Genomic DNA, 24,739 nt, shown 5'->3' on the forward strand with positions numbered 1-24,739 from the left:
GATAAATGCTATCGGCTGCTCCGCCGTGCCGCTAATGTGAGTATTTAAATATTTTAAAAAAATTCCCACCTTCAAATATTCCATGGGAAACCTTTACCTTTGCATTTGCTTACATCAGTCCTGTTCCACAGGTCTACCATCCAATGAGCTCAGTATCTAAGCAAAGCCTTGAGCACGAAATGCATAATTACTGTTGGCCAGCAGCTCTTCGTGCTTCAGCAGTTTCAGGAATGTGTTGAAAATTAGTTTGACACTTGAGGCGAACACCTCCTGTGTTTGTATTTCTGATGAAGCTGAAGCATTCGAGCTGTTTTTTTCGAGCTCCTCTGAACTCTGCTGAATCAGCATGTGCACTGGTGGTAAACCCCCACCTCTCCTCTCCTCTTCCTGTGACACCTGCAGCTTTTTCTGTGACGTGATGGCTCACCTGATATCTGCTGAAGTTCAAGAAGAGCTTTTATGGTGGAAGTGGCCGACTGGGATTCCCCGCCAGATACCTCCTGGTAGATGATGGTGGGGCTGGACTCCACAGCTACTTCCTGCTCAGTCCAATCCTGCTCTCTGGAGGACACCACGTGCACTACAGGCTGCGCTTCTGAGGAGCGGACAGTTTTCGTTTTTTTAAACCAGCGGTTACACATCACATTTCAGTCAACAATCCTGAGGCAACCACCACAGAAGCAGTAGTTTATCTCCAATCTCTGCGTCATGGGAAAAGTAAAGGGAGGCATACCTTGAGCGCTGCCCTGGGAAGCCTCGCTGACTAAGCTGCTGGCCTCCGCGAGGCTGCCGGCATCATCCTTTGTGGCCCCGTCCTGGCCTGGGGTCTGACCCTGACTCAGTTCGGCGGAGCGGGTCACCTGCTGCAGCGTCTCAGTGACCAGCTGCCGGGTCTGCTCGCTCACCACCGCTGTCTGGAAGACCGGCTTCGGTTTGATGAGAACCTGCAGGAAACCAGAGGAGCATACAGTGTCCTGAAAGCTGTTGACTGGTGTATGCTCCTCATTATACTTGATAAGGAACTATAGTCCTAATGAGTGAAAACACAAGCCTGAAAGCAAGCGTTTGCCTCTGTAACCTCCTGTTGTGGCAGGCCAGATGTTTCAATATCCGTTCAGACTTCCACTACTTTCCATCTTTCTTTCCATCTCTCTCTCTTCCTCCACGCAGTCGGTCACAACGAGTCTTTCAATGTTAACATTTTACAATCTTTTCACTCACTTTTTTATATCAATAACACATCAAAGGTCAAACCAGAATGTCGACACACATTTTTATTGATCTGCACTAAACAACCTCTTTATCACCTGGCTTGTTATCACTTCTTCTTTTTACTTTATTGTAACACAAGAGCACTTTTGATGCCATTTTTGCATCATGACGCCTGTGATTTCTTGGCTGCTGTTGTGTGGGATGTGTTCTGCTTTGCACTAAGCCTTACTGGGATGTAACTGCCTCCATCGCCCTAATCCAACGCTTTTACGCAGTTTTTCTGTTTTTTAATAATAATAATAATAATAATAATAATAATAATAATGGATTGCATTTATACAGCGCTTTTTGAGACCCTCAAAGCGCTTTACAATTCCATGATTCATTCACACACTGGTGAAGGCAAGCTACAGTTGTAGCCACAGCTGCCCTGGGGCAGACTGACAGAAGCGAGGCTGCCATATCGCGCCATCGGCCCCTCTGGCCAACACCAGTAGGCGGTAGGTGAAGTGTCTTGCACACGGACACAACGACCGAGACTGTCCGAGCCGGGGCTCGAACCGGCAACCTTCCGATTACAAGACGAACTACCAACTCTTGAACCATGATCGCCCTTTTTTTGTTTTTTTTTTGTTTTTTTACGTAAGACAACATTCGATCAGGGATGTTTTGCTTCCACGAGCGTCTCTAGCTTGCTTGCCACCATCCTCGCACACCATCAGTGAGCTTCACCTGACTGAACCCGTCAGGGCTCCTTTTCTTTATATGTTACACTGTAATAACTCCCACTGTCTGGCATCTGTTTGAACAGAGTCACCTTCGGCTGAACTTTTATAAATGATATAGAATTTGCCTCTCTGTGGGAAATGGAAAATTAGGTTAAGTACACAGTGACTCAGTGGTTCCTCAGTAGCATTCAGGAACCATAGGCCCAATCTGCAAATCTGCTGCGTCACAATTGTGTAAAGATTTGTGCGCAAGATCTGACGTGTTAGGCGTTGTTCCTACGACGTCATTATTAATGCTTTTCATGGGTTCTTATTACAAAAGGCTCAAGTTATGTCATAGCTTTGCATGTTCCAGGAAGAATACTACTTCCCCTTAATATGGCCTCAAAATAATGCACAACTAATGTGATAACGTAGGCAAAGCAGTTGTGTCATGTAGTAGACCGCAGACGAGACAGCCTTGAGTTATTTTTGAAAAGGTAGATTTCTGAAAACTAAAACTAGACTAATTGAAATAAAATAAGTCAAACCTGACTTTTCGGTGCTTTTTGACGGGACATAAATTCCAATCTCCCAGGTGAAAGGAACCCACAAATCCACCACAACCTGTTAAACTGATTCAAATCTTTGCATCGTGGTGTTTACGTTTTTCCCTTAAAGCTGGCCTTGGAACCACATCATCATACGTGAGCACCAGATGCATCACACACGCACAACATCTACCAGGGATAGCCCTCCTGGAAGAATCCTGTCATTTATATTCTCTCATTAAAAGGGAGACTCCTTTGCAGTTTTATTACAAAACAAAACACAGAGGACAGGATTACCATGAACCGGTGCAGAGAAACGGAGACGGATTGGCATGAGAATAAAACTGGCCACCTTTAACATAGTTTACTGTGTGCACAAATGGAGAAACACAACTGTGTGGGTGCAACTCTCACTGCTTATGTGCAGACACACTGTTGCTGCTGCCAGGAAGTGCTTCCTTCCCTCTTAATGGTAACAAGAGATGGCTACACCAGCGAGTGCACCATTGGTCAAGCCATCCTCATCTTTACAGTTCTTCTAAGGCTTCTCGGTTGTTGTTACAAGTGTAACCCTGGTTAAGGATAATAATAATAATAACATGTATAAAGATATAGTAGATTCTTTTTTAATTTTTTTATACTTCAGATTTATTTGTGTTGTGTAGTCCAATGGCGAGTAAAATGTTCCAAAATATGTGCACCATCTAAAGAGTCTGTTCTGAATGACAATGAAGTGGCTATTTTATGTAGTGGGCTAATAACAGCCTCCATAGCCAGCTTAATGTTTGGGGGATCCCCCCTCAAGAAAAGAGAAATTCTAAAAACTCTTTTTGCAAATAAACAATAACATAAAATATCTGATGGCGAGGCCTGATAAAAAAAAATTTAACAAAACACCCAGAGAGCGTGCAGCTCTTAAATGTCCCATAAGGCTAATTTGTCGTTAGTGACACAATAAAGTTCACTTTATAAATAAAGCACAGCTTTGCCTCGAGTCAGACGGCTTATCGGAGGCAGCAAGTTGCTTCTTATCAAACATTTTACAGCGGAGTTAGTCGGAAGACGTTATTTAGACTACGAGTTTCTTACTCATGAACGCTGACATTAGCTGAGTCATTTTTCCGTCTGCTTCAGCGGCTGCTGAGTAACTAGGTCATAAACGTCGAAACTGACTGCTTGAGAAAAACAGTTTAAATATTACAGAAACTGGAAACAAACTTTGGTAAACAGGTGTCATGTTCGTCACTGGAAAAGAGAAAAGAGACGCTGGTATTTAAGCCAGTTAAGAAAATGTGGCAATTAGTGGTTTCACTCCAACTGCACAGCAGATTAGCACTGTGGGTGTTTAACTCGGTAACTACAGTACTCATTACTCACTGACCACAGTTTCCCCTCGATGACTAAAAACGAACCTTGAATTCTGAATTTAGACCTTTTTTTTGAGAAGTCTGATATTGAAACAATGACAAAGTATTTGTGAATCAATCTGAAAAAGACAAAGAAAAAAAAATCTGCAGAACTTGTGATTTATGTTTTTGTTATTAGAGAGATATTTTTAACACTGTGTGGCTGACAGCTCGTGTTTTCATTAACCCTTCACTCTAACTTTGTGTGTTTGCAGCACAAAACGACCTGGAAACCAGCGTAGTGGGACTTACCCTCTCAGAATATTTCTGACAATTTTATCTTGAATTCAAATTCCCCCAAAAGGTCTTGAAATATCAGGCGGAGGCTGCAGGCTTTAGTCTGAACAACCTTTTTGTGGGTGTTTCTTCTTAAATTACTATATATGCTTTCGCTAGTCATTTAACATCTGTCAGAAATCTAAGAATTTCTCCAGAAGTTTTCAAAAATAGACAAAATAAAACCCCCCTAGGAACTGAAAGAGGTCAACGACAGTGGCAAAAAACAAATTAGAGCTCAGGAGATACTAATAGCATACAAAATACAAAAAGTCCACTGGCCACAATACCTGTGTCACCTCACTCTGCAGTTCCCCTCTGGTGAGCTTTAGCCTCTTTCAGCTCACTGTTTTGGCTTTTACAACCTCCAGTTTGAATTCAGGCTCAGCTAAAGTCACATTACACACAGATTCAACAAGTTGCTCCCTCGGAGATAATGGTCCATATTGGCATGACAGCATCACACAGTTGCTGCACATCCTGCTGCACCAGATCCCAAAGGTTCTCTAGTGGAGTGAAATCTGGTGACTGTGGAGGCCATTTGAGGACAGTGAACTCATTGTCATGTTCAAGAAACAAGATGATCTGAGCTTTGTGACATCCTGCTGGACGCAACAACACTCAGGCTGTGGTGTTCAAAATGTTCAGCAGAAAGTCTGACCCCCCCACAGCATTACACCAGCATCAAGAGCAGCTCTGAGCCTTTGATAGAAAGTGGGACTTAACCATGCTTTAATGTTATTTGTGTACTGCCCAATAAATTCTGACCCTACAATCCAAATTGCAGCAGAAATTGAGACCAGGCAATGTTTTTCCAATTGTGTACTGTCCAATTTTGCTGAGCCTGTGCGAACTATAACCTGAATTTTCTGTTTTCAGATGTCAGGTGATCTTCTGCTGCTGTAGCCCACCTGCTCTTCTGCATACCTTGTTTGTAACAACTGATTATTTGAGTAACTGTTGCCTTCCTATCAGCCTGAAGCAGTCTGGCCATTCTCCACAGACCTCTGACCTCAACAAGGCACGGCCACTGACAAGATATGTTCTCTTTTTCCAAGAGAATCCAAGTAGATCAGCAGTTTATGGACTGCTCAGATGAGCCCATCTGGCACTGACAATCATGTCACTTAAATCACTTGTCTTCCTCAGTCTGATGCTCAATTTAAACCACATCCCTACATGCACTGAGTTGCTGCCGTCTGACTGGATGATTAGAGATGTCCACTAAAAAGCAATAGAACAAGTGTACCTATTAAAGTGGCCCATAAGTATGTTCTTGGTGAAAAAAGTAATGAAACATCGAAAGGTTTTTAATTACTGTGGGGAAAAAAAAAATCAGTGGACACAATTTGTGGGTCACATCTTTCAACTGACGCATCTGCCTCCCTGTTTCTCTGTGTGTGCTTGATGTCCAGACACGTATCCCTTTTGATAACACGATCAACTTAAGGGCGATAACATGTCAGTGTTGTGGTTACAGCTCGTTGCTGTGCTCAGACAATTGGCTAATGCAGGTATAATACAGCAGGCCAGAAACATGATCATGTCACAATGCAGTCTGCAGCTGTTTGACCAACAGCAGCAGATCAAATAACTACCACAGCATTCAGCTCTGTGTGATAAGGGGAAGTTGAGGGAGAAACAGGAAAGGTAAGTGTTAAAGCTCCTGCTATACATCTGCCTATAGAACAAGGGGATTTTTCCCCCTTCTGCTTAAGTAGCTGTACATTGATTTTAAATAACCACATCTCACTTCTCTGGAAACATCCAGCGCAGGTGACTGACCTACTGAGCTCCATGAAAAGCACTCTTCTCCTTCTTGAGCAGATCTGTTCCCATTTTCAGAGGAAGAAACCCATACCCATTACTCTTAAGATAAACATGGCTCTTCCTGCACTTATATCACATGACCCTTGCGGTTACTTGTCAGTCAAAAGGTCACATGATTATCCACCCGATGTTTGTCATGTGATAACCTCAGCGGGCTGCGGTCAACCAGTTTGTAATGATGATATTTACATTTTATTAAACAAATATGGTGGGAAAAAAAACCCAACACGTCTCACCTGCGTCTTGCCCTGCTGCCCGTAAACGATCTTGGTCGGGATGATTTTGGTGGCGGTGGCCTGGGACCCGGAGCTCATGCCTTTGGGCTGGGTGACGATCATTTTAGTGATGGGTCTGGAGGCGGTGATGATTGCAGGTTTGGTCCCCTGAACTGCCTGAAGGCCCTTTTCCCCCTGCAGCATACGCAGCAAGCTCATTAGGATTCTTTTTAGCCAAATTCAAATTAAAAACAAAACAAAACAAAAAAACGAATAAAACTGAATAAAAGAAAAAGAAGCACGAATTGCAAGAAACCTAATTTAAAACATAAATTTGTGGGAACCCATACTCACTGACCAAATCTGGTGGGAACTATAGACTTCCAACCTCCCCCCCCGTTTCCACTAATTTCACCACTGAGTCAATCCCCATAGACTCCCACATTACAATTCCCAACTTTAAAGATCAAACTGTTTACAGTCACGCACAAAAACATGTTTTTTGGTCTCTATAGATAGGTTCCCCCTTCACAATAACTGTACAGGGGTTGAAATTTCTTTTAGAACTCATGTACTTGGATGAGGTTTAACATTAGCAGGGCAGCCATAGGCAGCTGTTCAAACACTGAACCTCCCGACTGTTCGTTGCCTGTTGATGTTTGTTTTTTTTTTGCAGTTTTCTGACAAATAACATGACCTGTTGTGAGCACAGCCCATACAAAAAGTTTGTACTTCTGACTTGGTGACTGAAATTCAAATTTTTCCCATGACAGATTTGTCCGTCTAAGGATTGCAGCCATTCAACCATTGCTAGCGTTAGTTAACGTTACACATGGGTAACTTCAAAAGACCAACAAGGCAGCAGCCAAAAGGCCAGGAACCACTGTCTTTCATATGGGTCGCGGATAATTACAACAAAATAAAATGACACGACCAAGGCAAAAACTGTGGTATTTTGTAAATATAATAATAAACGCAAATTCACTGTGTAATTGTGTAACAGCGTCCTCCTGAAATGCCCCAATAACATTGAGAGTAACATCCTCCTCTCTGCCCCTTAATGGTCTCTGGTCGCTATGGTAACACGCAAATATTTCTTTCAAAATAAGACGCAAAACTACAACACGGGAAAAGACCCAGAGAAACCGAGTTAATGATAAAAACCCTGAAAACCATAAACTTCACACCCGAGCCTCAACTCTCGCGGCTGGTACCAAACAGCTCATGGTCCGGTACCGGCCCGTGGCCCAGGGTTGGGGACCGCTGATATAAAACATCTGAAATAATTACAATGGTCGTTACATTTTCAGAAATATTGACCTCTAACCTTCACCTTGAGGTTGAGGTCACAGAAATTCAAACTCATCAGCCATTTTTAGACGACACACCTATGGTACTGTTTTGAAAATCCTACTTTGCCTTGTTCTCGAGTTATCCAGTACAATGACCAAAGTGGCTAAAGATGTCTAATAGAGGTTTAGTTTCTGAAGATCACCATTAGCTGCAGAAACGCAGCAGCTATTCTTCCTGTGGTCGCAGATCTTTGCATTTTGACAATGCATCATAAGACACACACTTAAACCATATAACTGACACGTCTACTCACATTCTTCATAAACTATTTAGGTAGAGCAAAAGCAAGCTAGCTTTGCTACAATATCTGAATCTGAAGCAGGACGCAGTGACTTAAAGTAAAGAACTGGGCTTGTAAATCTGAGTGGTGAAAGTGAAAGAAGCAGTGAACTGGTGGGCCCGGGGATCAGGCTGTGGTCAGCTGTCAGGTGTAAATATGTGAACATGATGAGGGATTTCCTGAAAATTCCCCTGAATTAATAAAGTTAAATCTGTCAAAGACTTTATAAATAATGAGGTAAAAACACAGCAGGCTTAATATTTTGAAAGCAAACACAAACTAATTACAGCCGGGAAGTCCGCATGATTTCCCCAATAACCAGTTCTGCACTACACCTCATATGTTGGTTACACAAGCATTTTATATTATTGATATTAAATATTACATAATGTTGAATTAAGCTCTAGACAGACAGACTAATCTTTCTCTCTTGTATAAAAAAAAAAAAAAAAAAAAGGTTAACTGCTCCTATGAGTTTAGCGCACGTGTGAGAATGCTATCACGCTCATCAACTGACCCCAGCATTTAACAGCGTGGTGACCACATTCTTGCCGGGCAGTCCCTGGATGGTCGCTCCTTTGCCCGTGGTTTTCTGCACCACGATGACGTTGGGCTTGGAGGTCATGGGGATGGTGGTGATCTTAGTCGTCGTGCCTGCAGCGGACGAGAACTGATGAGAAACTTGCACTGAACATAGAAGCGCTCTAGACCTCCCTCTGACTCACCGGACACGATGTTGCTGCTGATGATCTTTCCTCCCAGAGTGGCCAGAGACTTGGGCACCACGGTGATGATGCTGCCGCTGGTGGTCTTGACGTAAGTGGTCCCGCCACTGGAGGCTGATATTCTGGCCCCGATGTTGGGACTAACAGTGGGTCTCGTGTAGGTGGTCTGGGTAGCTACACGAAGGAATACAGAATTACTGTTGTCCACCTTAAAGATATCGACAGGAGCGTCTCCATCGAGGATTAAATTAAGCTGCCACATTACCGGTGAGATAATTAACTCCGTTTAAATAGTCTATGATTAAATCTGAATGACAAAGAGTCACAGGTGCCATTACAGTTTTACTCTGGTCACAAAGACGACCTTTAAGTTACACGCGATCTCTCCTTTCCTGGATCAGATGTGGAGTTTTTGATCCCCTCGCCCCCACTCACCTGTGGGCTGAGTGACCAGCTTTGTGGTCATGATGGCTCCGTTGCTACTGACAACCATGATGGGAGAAGAGCTGCTGCTGGACAAAGCCGCCGAAGGCTTGGGCAGGATTTTGCTGGGCTGCACCTGCTGAGTGATGATCTTCACCCCTGCACACAAACCACACATTAACAAACAGTGCGGTCGTATCACGATATTCACTTTCTAAACAGATTCACTGTCGTGCTTTGTTTCTTTTCAAACAGCTGTGCGTCATATGAAAGAAAATGGTTAACCACCAGCAAAAGGCAAAAAAAAAAAAAAAAAAAAAAGATATGAGCTTATTTTGTGAAATAGATATAATACAGGTATTGCAAACAGCACGTGGTTAAAATGAAATAAAATGACAGAACTGAAACACAAACACACAATAAAGGCTCGTCATGGTTACCGGACTCTTGTTTGATCTGAATGGTGGGCTTGGCTCCCGGTGAGGAGGTGGTGGTCTGGGTCTGACCGACGTTGGACGCTCCTAAAGGCGAGCTCTGCTGCAGCTGTTTGGGTGACTGTTGTTTGGGGAACTGGGCCAGGATCTGAGTGGGTGAGGCCATTAGTGTCTTCGGTGAAGGAAGTCTGGCTGTAGAGACCTTCACTCCAGCTGAAACTCCACCTGCAACCGACAACTTTGACGGTAAGATACAAAACCTAACAGGTGACGTCCCAGAGAAGGTTCCTCCCCCTCATGTCTAATGTTATGTTTGCAAAACTAGAAGATTGAACATTTAAGAGAGATTATCTGGTTAAAATCATATTAAAACCCACGAGCTTAAATCTTTTTACACTAATGACTCAAAATCATTTTAATCAGTAAAGTATCATTAACATTATTTTAATGTGTTTTCACAAAAAACTATTTTACAAAGGTTAACTTAATATTACTTTGTCATGTCTATCCACTTATACTAATACTGCCTTTTTCCCTCTCTTGAGCAACTAAGCTGTTGATAACATGACAGTTTTGAGTCTTTATGGCATGCTGACATTAAGCAATTAAGGCCAGATACACCATGAAAGGTGGAAGACACTCGAAGAATTCAATTGGATAATTTGCCAAAAGCAAGGATGGTGGTAAAAATAACTTTTGGTGCAAGGTGGAAACTTTTTAAGGATTTTTTAAATCAGATTTTGTAGATCTATATGTGCAGTTTGAAAGTCCTGGTGACCGCTTTTAAATAATGTTTCTGAATGGAAAGACTTGCTTCTAGAAGATGATGGATCGTATCAGATTATATAACCCAGGCTTGGCCAGCTCCAGGCCTCGAGGGCCAGTGTCCTGCAGGTTTTAGATATTACCCTGGGTCAGCACACCCAAATCCAATGATTAGTTCATTGCCAGGTCTCTGGAGAACTTCAAGAGATGTTGAGGAGGTAATTTAACCATTTAAATCAGCTGCGATGGATCAAGGACACATGTAAAACCTGCAGGACACCGGCTGGCACTGGCTTGGACACCACTGATATAACCGATCCAGTGATTTCAGCTCGTACTGGAAAGATAAGGTACGTCCCTAACAAGTAATAGTAGTACTCTACTGCTAGAGTAGTAAATGAACAGAAATGAAATCAGCAGCTATATTAATAACTACATAAACTGAGTCATCAAGAAGTCAGAGTTTTACTGCTTTACCCTAATATTTGACATATTTATTCACTCAAATTTATTTTTATAAATTTAATTAGCTGAAATGTTAAGTTGTTATTCTCTGCTGCCCCCAAGTGGACAAAACAGTTAATAATACAGCTTTAAATTCATGTGTCGTATCATGCAATCCAACCTACAAAGCACTGGAGTTTAAAGGCACAGAGCCATGGAACAGTACAACCAAACTGAATAATTATCATTGAGAATAATCTGGTGTTTTTTTGATTCACTAACTAACTAATTTATTTTGAGCCCTGCTGTTCTCTTGGCACCTTTGGGAGCACACGTTTTTGTTTTGTCTGAAGATGGACCTGGCAGAAAAACTGAGCACAGAGGAGGAACCTACACGGTGTGACCGTCGACATGACCGCTGATGGTGTGGAGGAGACCACTGTGGTCACAGCGATGGTGTTGGGGTTCGTGGAAGTGCTGGAGCTGGCTGGAAAAACCACCGTCTGCTTTTGTGTGGGTGTGGTCAGCACAGAGGTGGACCCCAGCTTTGACACAGCGGTGGCGTTGTTGTGGGCGTGGGACTTGGACAGGATGTTGGGCACGAAATTGGAACTCGGGGAAGTCGTCACGATGATCACCTGTTGAAACACGAGACGTTTAAACTCAGAAGCAGCGTCTAGAGAGACGAGCCGAGGTAGGGTTCGACTGTCACCTTCTGCGTGGTGGTGCTGGTCGTCTGGATGGTGGGCTTGGTGAAGGTGATCTTGACGGGGGACAGGTGAGGCGGTAAGGAGTTGGCGATGCTCTGCATGATGCTGCTCATCTTGGGGCTGCCGCTCACGGGCACCGTGATGTTCTTGGATACCGGCGGGGACACCTTAGTAACTTCTTTCAGCATCACCGGAGACGAGCTGGACGAGTTCGTGCGCCTTCGCTTGCGAGGCTTCTCGTCCTCATCGGAACAACTAACACCTGAAAGGCGAAATCAGCGGGAAAAATTAAGGATGACTGAGACTGTATCACTGAGTAGGGATACACTTGAGGATTTTGCTTTTTAATTGCTGATAATCAAGAAGTACTAACTGCGATCAAGACAATATGACTGAGATTAAATAATAAATCAGTCAGCAGAATGTTATTCAGTCTATTTCACTGACTGTACTTGGCTTGTGACAGAAATGTAACATTAAACCCTAAAATAAAAGAAAGTTTATGGGGTAAAAATTATGAATTAACAACTACCAGTAAAAATCCTAGTCTGCAAATTTCTACACAGTTCTATAACTTAACTCATTCATAAATCAAAACCTCTTAATTACATCTTTAGTTCTAATGATGTACAGATGCTCTGTCTTCCGGTGCCTCATTCCCGCGCTACATTCTCCTGTCACACATTGTTTCTACCAGCTGTTTAATCGGCAGCAGATGCTGGTGGGATTGTCAAACCTGAGCCAACATGTCCTAACAGACGCCATGTTTAGGAAACTCAGATCTCACATTCCCAGCCAGTTTAGTCTGGAGTGTGGGGAGAGTATGTGAATCACTGGTGCTAAGAGAGACAGCAGTTTAAAATCACCTTGTAACAAACAGACAAGCATCGCAGTGCCCCCTTTAGGCTGAGCAGTAGATTTTTCTTTTTTTAAAATATACAAACCACAGTCTCTCCCTCCTTATCTTCAATTCCAAACTCTATTATAAAAACATAACATGAAAGCTGAAGAAGAGTACATCCCACTCCGAGGTTAAAGAACGCATCAATAAAATGACATTTACTTCAAAGTTATTTAGACATTTTACTCAAAGACATCGGCACTCATTTAAATGAGAAACTGTTTCTGGAGGGCTGGAAATTTCTTTCAAGTCTGAACACGTTCAAATGCAAAAGAAGTGATTTCAAGTGCAGCACCTCTCTGCCATCAGTTACAAGAAATAAAGCACTAAAGAACAGTGTTGGTCAAGTTACTTGAAAAAAGTAATCAGTAACTAATTACTGATTACTTCCCCAAAAAAGTAATCCCGTTACTTTACTGATTGCTTATTTTCAAAAGTAATTAATTACTTAGTTACTTTTTAAAAACACGATTTACAACCCGAAGAGGTGATAAAGTGATAGATCTTTCAGCCCAATTCTACTTTTTCTACATAATCCATCATACAAAATGTAATCAAATTGAAAAGTCTCTTTTTAAAACTTGTTTTATTAGTTTTAATCTTTTAACTTTATGCATCAAGCAAAAATTTAATTATATGCAACATTCTCTGACTGGAAGAAATTAGTTTAACATTTAAACCTATTTTCTACACATTCCAGCACATAAAATAAAATATTTTGTGTGTTTACACTCAATCTTTCAAATAGATGCAAGTAAAACACAGCAGAAAATAAATACGGTCCTGTTGCTCTATTTTCACCTGTAAAGCAGGACTCCGGTAGGCGGAGGTTTACCCTGGTGCAGGTGTGCCGCGGTCAGTTGAAGAATCCGCGAGTTTCTCTGTGAGTTTCCCATCACGTCGTAGCTACTCGGTGCTTGCTTGGAAGTTTAGGGGTTTTTTCGCTGTAAAAAGAAGTTTTCTTCCCACGCACGATGGACGCTAATGTTTTTGTCACTTTTTATGGAATCAAACTCAAAGTAAGGTCAGTACTTCCACGCTTTAAACGCTGCACGCTCATACTCTCTCCCACAATCGATATGTGATCCATTGTTGATCTGCACACAGCTGTTGTCACTAACGGCGCACTCGCTTACGTCACTGTCGTGAGACAGTCTCGCAAAAAATCACGGTTTTAGTAACGCAGTAACGCAGCGTTCCTACGGGAAAGTAACGGTAATCGAATTACCGTTTTTGCAATAGTAATCCCTTACTTTACTCGTTACTTGAAAAAAGTAATCAGATTACAGTAACGCGTTACTGCCCATCTCTGCTAAAGAATAAAGCTCATTATTTACATAGCACTAGCTTACAACAACAGTTGTCGCATGGGGGTTTTATAGTGTAAGGTAAAGACTGTACAAAGGTAAAGAGACAACACCAGTGAGCCAGCACTTGGCGACAGTGGGGAGGAAGAACTTTCTTTTTAAAAAGTGACTTTTGGTAGAAAGAGACTCGGGGAAGTTACGGGGAAACTGAGGAGAAGAAAAAGAGGCCAGATCAGCAAGTGGTGAGAAAAAAAAAATGTTCAGTGCATCATGGGAAATCCCCCAGCAGCCTGAGCCTACAGCAGCATAACTAAGGTTAACTAAGATTAAGCCCAATCTTAAAAGTAGAGAGACTGTCTGCCTCGTGAATCCAAACTGGGATCTGCTTCCATGAGGTCTGCTCTCAAATATGTCAAACTAATCATTTAAGGGACTATGTTTGTGAGTGTGAGGTTTGAAAGTTAATACAGAGTTAAAATTAAGCACAAAATCAGCAAAAATCTTCAGACTCATGTTACGGTTCAGTCTTCCCAACATCTCACACCCATCATTTGCCTCTTCCACTGAGCTCTTATAAACCGTCTAACAGAGAAGAAAAATACAAACTTACACCCAGCAAGTCAGCATATGAAGACAAACACAGACAAACCAGAAGGTTTGGTGACAACTGTGACAGAGAAACTGAGAGATCGCTGGGATCCTGCTGATATGTTAGAAAGGCTTTCTCTAACTGAGCACTTGTGCTGGTTTAAATAACACATATGTAAATAAAGGATGACAGTTTTGGTAACTTGTGTTATTTAATGACATGTTAATTAGCCATGCAGTTAGCCTCCTCCCTGAAAAGTATTTTTAATTTTATTTATATAGCAGCAAATCACAACAGTCGGCTCAAGTTATGTTGCTATTTATTATTTCCCTTTCATGTTGCTTCCGTCCAAAGCAAGAGAAAAGTTGATACGATGTTGCTGACACTCACTTTTCACATACACAGTGCTGCCGCTGGGCAGCACCACCACGTTGGATGAAGGGCTGGGTGGCCGTGGAGATTTCACTGTTGCTCCTATAGGGCCGCTGGTCGCCGTGGTGCTGGTGGAGGTGCAGGTGGTGCTCGTGTAGGAGTAGCACACCACGACTACAGGGAGGAAATGAAACACATCATTCAATGCCCAAAGTGTTTGAAAACAGCCAGAGTCCGATGCAAAGTGAATGTTTCTGGCTTTACCCTCTTTGTTCCCCGTTTCAGCTGGCAGCAGGAGGGAGGCGTTCTGATTGGCCGTGGCGCTGGCCACAGCGTTAGCTGTGACTGTAAAGGCCGTCTGGGGAACCAGCCTCGGCATCAAAGGAACAAGCCTCCGCCCTTCAATGGACCACTCAGAGGAGCTGTTTGGACCCGACATGCTGAAAAAGAAAAAGAACGGAAATCTGATTAGAGGACGGCACGAGAGGAAACGTTATAAGTCCTCAAAGTTACTCAGGCTCAGAGTCAGGGTACAACAAAGGCCTGTTTAAAACCTAAAGCTTTTATTTCCACATGCTTTCACTCCACACCTTACAGTTTGACAAGCACTGGAGCAGAGGTTGGTTAAATAAATAGCCAAATAGCTCATTGTTGCTAAAGTGAATGAGGAAAAGACTAATGAAAACTTTGAGGAAAACCTGAATACGTCCCTTTTGCTCTCCTCCACAGACATTACAGAGCTGGACTTAAACAGTCTCATACTTACTGATAAGCGATGGTGGTGAGGCGCTCATCGTTGACAGCCCTGCGGACCTCTGCGCGATGACGCTCTGTAGAGATGCTGTGAGGGCAAGGGTAAAAAGGAAAGGCTGGTTTTAAATAAACCTAACTCTGCAAGCAAAAATGAAAGAAACTATTTAAAAACAACAAATATTACCCGAGGATTTTAGTGAGCTCGCCCAGCAGATCCTTCTTGTCCTTTGTCAGGTCTCCTTGGGCTCTCAGAGCGCTGATGACCCCAGCGTACGCCTCCAGCTCTGCGACACACAAACATCAGTCTGTAAATGTTGCAGGTCTTTTGCATATAAAAGAGATTCAATCAGAGCCACTGATAACATTGCACTGCTTTGAGCTCACCCAGTTTCCGCAGAATTCTTTTGCACTCATCCCTGCCCAGGTCAAGGATGGTGGGCCACACCACCGGCATGGTACCAGCTAGCACTGGTTTCTCCAGCTGAATCATTGGCTAAGAAGACAGTAAGCAAGAAGGCAAGTTAGGACTCGATTTCCCATAAACCACAGTGCTTCATGGTTAAGCTCACCAGGCCCCGTGCACTCTTTCTTCAAGAGCTTCAGCAAACTGTCATTCCATGGAGGTAAATTGGACTCATCACGATATAACAAGCAGACTTTTTCCTGAATATAAAACATGTCAGCACAAAGAGTTTTACGACCAGGACTAGCAAAAATAAAACCGTTAAAACTATTTTTATACAGAATTTAATTTACTCAAGCGCAAATATATTTATGTTTATCGAATGGCCAAAAATAACAGGGAAACGCTAAGACTTCTAATAATTAAGGTAACACAGATTCTGTTTTATATGAACCATATAAAATAGGCCAAATCCTGATGAGGTCTCTGACGTAAACAAAGGGGACAGTCATTAAATGTGGAAATGAACCGCTTCTCCTTTGTTTCCCTTACATGTAGCGACATCTAAAAATCAATATGGGACAGATACCACAAATTTTAACAAAATAAATAACAATATTATAACAGTGACAACACAATGATTTGGAAATGGTCTCATATCTACATGGCACCTTTCTCTAGTCTTTCTCACTACTCCAAGCCACTGTAGCCGTACATCAATACAGTGCTTTATTCTTCAGTATTAAGCACTTTATCTACCTCACCAACTGCTCTAATATGCAAGTCTTTGGACAGTAGGATGAAGGTGCTGGACTATTAAAAAACACCAAATGTCAACACATGAAAAGGTGTGATAGTCCACCTTAGGTAACAGAAGAGAGTTAAGGGAAGCAAGTTCAACCTAGCCAGGCTTTCTTTGTGATAGCTGACTTGAAAAAGCGTCAAATCCAGATCAGAGATAACAACGAAGAGAAAATATAACACTTCTGGACCATTTTAAACTGAAACGCTGAACATAAGCTGCTCTTAATTAAGTTTTTCAGCACATTACCGTGGTGATCCAAGTAAGAAAAGACCCACCTTCGTAAGAATGAAAGCTATTAACCCCTTAATCTCTCTTCATACTACACTGCTCTCCATTGTATTGTGTTCATTTGACCTGCTACCTCTGCTCTTTGCTTAAATTTAATATAGGACTTTCAATATCCGGTCACAGGAGTATGTAAGAGTATGGAACTACATTTCTTTATTTCATTACATTTTAAGTTAAAGGTTATATTTTTTAAATTGCAATCACTCTTCTGCATGCTTTTTAAACTTCTGAACATGTTTCATGTATGTGCCTTTTATTATGTGTATGCCCACTTAAACTGGATATATATTACTATATATAAATATATATTAGATACATGGCCACCAATTAGACAACCTATTCATATTAATAACAAATGCTATAATCTTAACAAATGGATTGCTTTGCAAATAAAGTAGAAGAAAAACCATTATCTTGTAATTTGCATTTCTAAAACAAATACCTGCACAAGTCTGAACATGCAAAACAGTCTGCAGTTAAGCAGTCTGCAACCAGCGACTGCACTTGACTCATTTAAAGCATGCATTGCCACATCAACACAGCTGTCAGTGGAAACAGGGATGTTCAGCTATTAGACAGACGTAGTTTAGTATCACATCTTTAGTTGGTTCATTTTACTCTAGAGCAAAAAAGCTGAATGAAGAGGCTCCAAAAAGTGTGCTTTCTGTCGGGGACTGTGTACGCCTCTCCCGGCTAGATTGCCCCAGACCAGCCCGCACAGATGTCAGTAAGAGCTGAACAGTTAACAGTCGGTGTTCCGCCCATCACCGGGCCTCTCAACCAATAAACACTGCCAACAAAATACATAAAAATTCTTCTTTGGTTTAATCTAACTCAACCCTATTGCAGACTTTACATGCCGAAGAGCACTGAAGGTGCTAACACTTAGAAAAGGAAAGCGGTTTTCTCTCTGGGTCAGGCATTATGCTGTAAACAATGAAAAATGTTGCTGCTACATTTTCTGGGTCAATTTCTGTTAGTACGTCGCAAAACAACGGTGCATACCGCCTTCATCAAACTGCCCCGCGATGCTTCCAGTGCGGTGCAAATATGTCCAATAACCTCAAGATACATACTAGCATGCCCCCAGAATGAAGTACCAGTAGATGAGCATCATATTTAGTCATCTTGATGACAAAAACCTTTGCAGTGGATGCTGTTAGCTTAGCTTAGCAACCTAGCTGTTTCTATGAGCCAAACGTCTCACCGTCCGGTAGCAGTGCCACTTCAAGGCCTTCGGAAAGCCGCCATCCCAATAAACATGGCCGACCGCAAGACATTTAGATAGTTTACCACATCGTGAAGGAGATCTCTAGTGAAAGTGCCAAAGAAAACGGGAGCTAAGGTGCTAAAACAGCTGATCTGCCTAAATATGTGACAATGTTTATGTTGTCTGTTTTTTTTTTAAGTATCTGTGGTTGGCCTGTGGACGGATGCCCTTCTTGTTCGTGTAACAATCCTTGTTGCTGCTTCTTCTGTACCAGTGCACTGGTGCCCCCTACAGGCGTTTGATTGTAAGTCCGCCAAAGACAGTTGATCAGCCAGTTTACAATGAACCACATTGTCAAATAAAGATCTATAGTCTCCGGGTTGACTTAAAAAACAAAACGAAACCATAATATATAGTGCAATATCGTCAACTAAGACAAAAAAATAAATAAAATCAAAGCAGGGTCAGGGCCAAAACCATTGTAAAAGACTGATATCACCTTGGCACCACCTGTTCGAACCTGCACATTCAGATTAACAGTAACACATATAGTAATATATTAATATTCTATTGATATGAAGTACGCTCATGTCAGAAAACTTTACTGCAGAATAGCTCCAGACCTGCAGACATCAACTGACCCCTGCACTTTATGGTCCAGTTGCCTCTTTTGTATTGTGTGCATGTGCTACTTTGTGATTTGCCTAATGTTTATTTCTTTTTTTGTTTTTTAAGTAACAGTTTTAAGGGATGCTTGTGTAACATTTATTTAATCATACATGAATGTATGCATGTAGTTTCAACCTTGTTGCACCACACAGGAGTGGCTCAGTGACTCATCCCAATCTCAAACTGCTTTATTTCTAATGACAACAAAGATTTCTATTCTATACTATATTTTTACATGTCACTTGTTGTCACGTGTTGCTTTGTCAATTAATAGCGAAATATTGTAATATAATAATACTTTATGCACGGATCAGTAATTGTTCTGGAAACTAAATAAATCTGAATTGAAGTGGCAGCAAAAACTCGAGAACAAATAAAAATAGAAACCATTTAGATAATGCAAAACTATTAACTATTATCTGGTATTAAGGATAACAGAATTTGATCCATTTACATTTGTCCAACCCATTTTACATTGTGGGTCACACAGCCCAGTTTTGTCTTAAGTAGTGTGGACCAGTGGCCCTTCTCTGTCAGTGTAAAGAAGTTTATACATATTTATATAAATATAGTTTATGGATTTAAATATGCAGAACGTTTTGAGTGTATGGATTATTAAAGCCAGGAGGTTCATAAAATAAAATGATTAATCAGCTAACAGATTAAAGCAGCTTAAGTATCAGACAGACCTGTTAGTTATTTAAAGGGATAATATTAAATGAGAAAACTCTCAGTGCGCTATATTCCAGTATATGCTGAGGAAATTAAGAAAAGAGGAAATTAAGTCTGCACCCCCAGAGCGCCTTCTTAATGTGCTCCAAGCCACGCTGAAATAAAACCGACATCCATGTATGGCATAAAATAGAAGTTAAACAAAGCAGCAGTTTAAATAGATGAAAACACGTAAAGACTTTTCTACATAATATCTGCAAAACCCGATCCTTTACAGCACAAATTGTGCTTGGGTAAAGTGTATCTGTGTGTAATCAGATTAACTTTAAGAGTGTGTTGCACAGAAAGTGATTCACTGTTAGATAAGGTAAAAACAAACAAACAAACAAACCCCACCATATTCGTTATAAAGCGTATAGTTTAGAGAACTCCGATGGGCTCCTAAACGCATCGTGATGGAAGGTGTGTTTTTCCTCCTCTTTTCACTTCTTTTTTGGGGAGGGGGCACAAAGCATTTCCTCTTTCCCAAATGCATCACACAGCAGAGCAACGACCGCGACTCTTCGCACAAATTAGCGATAAGATCGGCTGCGGGATGCCCCAGAAAGCACGAACCGTCCACATCCGCGCAGTGAACAACACCGGGACGTCGCGCAAATAAGAGGGGGGAAAAAGTTCATTTTGGATCCAGCAGCCAAAGTTTGACGTAATTCTCCCCCGGACACCAGGAATAGTCTGGAGTGTCATCATGGAAGTATTTCCTAAGGAAAAACAAGAGATTCTCTCTCTCTCTCTCTGAACTTGAAGGTAATCTGAGAATGTGAAAGCTGGGGAGAAAAACCAGTTTTTTTTCCAGATGTCCATCTCCTGATGCAGGCAGCGGCTGCTTTCTGAAAGAAGCGAATTTCATTTCATCACTTCTGCTGGAGTTTAAACAGCTGGATCGTCCCATAGATACATAAAAACACACATCCTGTGTCTCCGAGGAGCTTTACTTTTGATTTTTAAACCTTCATGCTGGATGTAAAGACTAGGCAGCGTTTCGGGGACGTGCATGGACGCGTAGGAGACGAAATGAAGAAGCAGTTTTAGTACAGAAGAGTCGGGAGTTATGATGGTAATGTTGTTTGGGTGAAGCCGTCGGAAACTCACAAGGGAAGCCCAATGAGTGGCACACAGTCAACACTCGCTGACAAGTAAGTTCGCCACTCTCTCTCACACTCTCATTCTCTGCGTGTCTTTATTTGTTGCTTAATTTTGGCTTACGTGCTGACGAATGGGTTTTCGGGTCAGTTTTGTGAATGGAAAGACACCTTAGTGCACCACACCCGATTCCATTAAAAAACACCTGATTTTAAAATATATTCCCGGCTGGAAAACATAAACAACACATAATCGGATTGGATTATTTGTATTTTAGTTTCGTATTTTTCTTTTTTGTTAATTCGGCGATTTAATGATTCAATTCATCTATGTATTTTAATGCTTAGACTTTTTTATTTTAATGCTTATTTTAAATGTAAATTAAAAGCTGGATTTTAATACACTTAAAGTTGTTTCATCTACTACTTGGACTGCCGAACAAAGCACACGGCTTTGATAAACACTTAAGCAACTTTAATCATCTCACAGCAACGTTATCCAGGTAATAACGACAGGGAAAATCAAAATTTACAGTTTTCTCAGTGGAGTTCATGAACATGTCCATTGTAAAACTAATTGGCCACAGAACTGGGCAGGGTTTTCCCCTGTTTGACTCCAGAATATGACTGTCAGAGTTGAACCAGAAGAGGGATATTTCGTGGTGCTGCTATGTTTTCAATTAGTTGTCTCTAATATATTGCTTAATTTGAGAGTTTCCTGAGTATTTTTGTTGTATACTCTTGAAAGGCATCCATTAGTACTTGTTCAGTGAGTCAGCATGTTTTCTAGGATACACACAGGAATCACCACCAGTCACTGGACCTTCGACATCTCCAAATCCTTGACTAAAGTCACATGACTTCAATACAGGCAGGGAGTTTCACTGACAGGCTGTAGCAAAGGGAAGCAGGTATAATGTATTAACCCCCACCCTTATTAATCACTGATAACAACCTCAAATAAAGAATCAATCATTATTTTATGTTTTCATGTTGTTCGGTGTCTTCCTTCTCTGAGATAGAAACATTACAGGCTGACTTTGACTCACATTCAATCCCATATAAGCTATTTCTGTATTTGTTTTTCTTACACTTTGCAGTCAGGAGTTTTCTTTGAGGAAACTATTGAATAAAAGCACACATGACTGCCTTGGAGAGTCAAACAAAGTCATTTGATTTCTCGACCTTCAGCCTGCAGGAAGGACCCAGTCAGTCGACTGCTTTGCTGGTTTTTTAAGACAACGAGTCTCTTCTGTGTTCATATCTGCTTAATGATCATACAATCTTAATGATTCTTAATAGGCCTTAGAAGAGAAAGCCTGCCAAAATATGACTCATAAATCATACAGACTGAGTCATGTAACTCAGTCTGTATTTGAAACTAGGACTGTCCTGTATAACTATTAACATTGACACAGGTGTTCTTTTTTTAAATTAAACTAAGGCTCTGGTTAGCCTAGTTTAGCACAGTAGCTAAAAGTATCAGGAAATTGCTTATTCTGGTCTCGCTCCGACACAAAGGTACCAAATGTGCTAATGTCACTGTTAAAATAATGTAGAGAAATGGTTAGTAATGCATTTTTAGTTGTGTGTAAATTTATTTAGAGATATGCAAGATGTTTATTTGTTGGAGATCTTGATGAATGAGCGATATTTGGAGGTCTCTGTAGGCCAGGGGTGGGGGAACTCCAGGCCTCAAGGGTCTTGCAGGTTTTAGACGTGTCCTTGATCCAACACAGCTGATTTTAATGGCTAATTTACCTCCTCAACATGTCCTGAAGTTCTCCAGAGGCCTGGAGTTCCCCACCCCTGCTGGAGGCCTTTTTGATTTGGAGGAACCCTGGCTAGCTTGTTGACATCACCGAATCGTTGGTGAGCGGTCGCTGGAGTTTGCGGGCTGTCATCAGGTGAAATCAGTCAGGAAGAGGGTGTTGAACCAAAAACCTTCAAGTGATTGGTTTGGTTAGTGGCTCACTGGTCCAGCTGCCTCTAGTTTGCATCAAAGGCTTTCTCCAGATATTTGCTATTTACTCTCAGGGCTGTAGTGAAACTTCAGAAAGTGCCACACAAACTGGATGGCGTTGATGGTTGCCACGGGAACACGGATGAGCCCAGAGGCCTGCATGACTGGGGCCCTACACACAGCTATAGAAGAAGTGATTATCAATCTTCTTAGTTCACTCTGGATGAAACTACTTAAGAGCATGTCGAGAAATGTTGTCTAAAACCACCACAATGATGTTTATCCATTAAAAAAAACAATCAAGTCCAAGATTGCTGGAACTATAACCACAAAAAGCAGTTTGGTTTTAATAAATTCTGATCTTCGCTGAGATCCTTTAGATATAAGCCGCTTAGTTCATGATGAATATGAGGTCATTGTTTATTACATTTTTAAACTAGTTAGCAGCTTATAATAATAATAATAATAATAATAATAATAATAATAATAATAATAATAATAATAATAATAAACTTTATTTATAAAGCACACTAAAAAACCAAGGGTATACCAAAAGGCTTGACAAAATAAGATAGGAAAAAAAATTTGGGAGAGGGAAAAGAGAGAGAGAAAGGACCCGGCACGTATTAAATATAAAACCATGAGATTCATAATACATAAAAGTTGCAGAGATAATGATGATGTGCTGCAGAGATTTGCAAATGATGTAGTTGCTATTATTTGCATCAGCTTTACGATGATAGCAGTTTCAACTAACATGTGTGTTTGTTTGTTTGTTTGTTTGTTTGTTTGTTTTTCTTGGATAACGTTTTGGCACACATTGAGCACCATATAGGCCAATAATGATAAATCTAAATATGAGCCAGTGTTGCTTTATTTAAATTGGTTGACCAAAATACTGATTGGGTCTAATATGGAAATATCCATGCACCATATTTTAAATAACTGTTATGTGAAGGGAAAAAAACTCATCAACTTTAACAACAGCGCTATAAAATAATAGTAATTATAAATTTTGATTAAGGACACGTGGAAAAAGTGCAGACCTCGATCAAGAATGAAAATTCCCTCCACAGGGAATAAATTATAAAAAGCAATAAATTCTCTGGATCCAGAAGAATATCTCATTTGTTGAAAACATAAAAATGATGTTTCCTCGTTTTCTTATTCAAATTTAATATGTTACAACTTTTATTTCTCCTCGGATGTCATGTTTGATAGTGATCTCAGGACTCACTAAACCATCGTGAGTAGTGATGGGCGGTGTCTATGAAGGGTGGGGGACGTGATCAATTCAAACTTGTGGTCAACACTTACAGGGATTTCCTCATTTAAGGGAAAGGGTTACCCATGCTTGTCTTTGATGGACACATGCTCATCTGCTCAGTACTTCACTCATCACAGACCTGTTGTTGCTCAGGCTCGTGTGGCTGAACGCCACATGACCCTCTAAGAATTTAGACCTGGACGCCACCATCTCGAGTAACTAGTTAGCATGTTGTTCATTATAACCAGACAAATCGCTCTACCACTGACTAGCTGTCCTCCACCACCACCACCACCACCACCACCCAGTGCAGTGACTAGTAACAGCTTCCTGGTTTGAACCTGCGGGGCAGCTTCAGTGTGGAGTTCACATGTTCTCCCTGTGCCTGCATGGACTCTCTCCTCCCACAGCCCTGTTAGGCTAATTTGTGTATCTAAATTGGGCAAAGCTGTGAATGTTTGCCTGTCTCTACGAGACCTGCCCAGATTGCATCACTCTTGGATAAGCGGTAAAGAAAATTGAGGGGTAGCCTAACAAACAAAGAAACCCAACCAATTACATAACCTTCTTGGCAGAGGTAATGGATGAAAAATATTGTATTGATTAACGAATAAGCCCTGACAGTATCATTTCCTCTGGACAGCTTCATCTAATGATCTCACGTTCACTCTCTGCCTCATCTTTATGGAAGAGCTACAACTGGAAACGTGACACTGATCATGTCTTTGTCTATATTAATTATTTACCAGCCTCTAACTGTAGAAATGGTAGTGCGCTGTGTATTTGAGGTCTTTGTTATCTGTGTTTTCATGAAATTCTTGCAGATTAGACGGCTTTGAATGGGACTGCTGCCGTCAGATGTTTGCTCGATGTCGTGTGATGACAAAGTGTCCGTCTGTCCCTCGCATACACACCTCTTTGTTGATATAATTTGTTTTACTATCTTAACAATACATGCACATTACTACATTACTGAAATGGCTCGTCATTGCCTGGTAACAAATGTGCCAACTCCAGCAGTGGTTGTGTCACGGCCTTCGGGCTGTCCAAGTGTTTCTCAGCAAGAA

At 41.3% G+C, this 24,739-nt stretch overlaps 2 protein-coding genes across 4 annotated transcripts in view; one reads left to right on the top strand and one right to left on the bottom strand.

The window, feature by feature from the left end:
* Positions 1-18,199, bottom strand: part of emsy (EMSY transcriptional repressor, BRCA2 interacting) — a 28,603-nt gene extending 10,404 nt beyond the window's left edge. The window contains exons 1-16 of one of the 3 annotated variants that reach the window (XM_026181898.2): positions 17,957-18,179; positions 15,823-15,916; positions 15,638-15,746; positions 15,438-15,537; positions 15,267-15,341; positions 14,765-14,940; positions 14,519-14,674; positions 11,334-11,593; positions 11,016-11,259; positions 9,419-9,637; positions 8,991-9,137; positions 8,556-8,729; positions 8,348-8,484; positions 6,219-6,392; positions 734-944; positions 428-595 (exon numbers count right to left, since the gene is read on the bottom strand). In XM_026181898.2, coding sequence (XP_026037683.1) covers positions 428-595; positions 734-944; positions 6,219-6,392; positions 8,348-8,484; positions 8,556-8,729; positions 8,991-9,137; positions 9,419-9,637; positions 11,016-11,259; positions 11,334-11,593; positions 14,519-14,674; positions 14,765-14,940; positions 15,267-15,341; positions 15,438-15,537; positions 15,638-15,743 — 2,347 coding nt within the window. In that variant the 5' untranslated portion in view covers positions 15,744-15,746; positions 15,823-15,916; positions 17,957-18,179. Of the gene's footprint in view, positions 1-427; positions 596-733; positions 945-6,218; positions 6,393-8,347; positions 8,485-8,555; positions 8,730-8,990; positions 9,138-9,418; positions 9,638-11,015; positions 11,260-11,333; positions 11,594-14,518; positions 14,675-14,764; positions 14,941-15,266; positions 15,342-15,437; positions 15,538-15,637; positions 15,747-15,822; positions 15,917-17,754; positions 17,897-17,956 lie in introns of those variants that run through there. The other 2 variants (XM_026181897.2, XM_080307318.1) reach the window with 2 other exon arrangements.
* A 1,602-nt stretch (positions 18,200-19,801) lies between these two features.
* Positions 19,802-24,739, top strand: part of arhgef12b (Rho guanine nucleotide exchange factor (GEF) 12b) — a 43,167-nt gene continuing 38,229 nt past the window's right edge. Inside the window, exon 1 of the mRNA XM_026181335.2 lies at positions 19,802-20,496. Coding sequence (XP_026037120.2) covers positions 20,465-20,496 — 32 coding nt within the window. The 5' untranslated portion in view covers positions 19,802-20,464. The remainder of the gene's footprint in view (positions 20,497-24,739) is intronic.

The sequence above is a fragment of the Astatotilapia calliptera genome, chromosome 10, assembly GCF_964374335.1.
Source record: "Astatotilapia calliptera chromosome 10, fAstCal68.1, whole genome shotgun sequence".
Taxonomy (NCBI): domain Eukaryota; kingdom Metazoa; phylum Chordata; class Actinopteri; order Cichliformes; family Cichlidae; genus Astatotilapia; species Astatotilapia calliptera.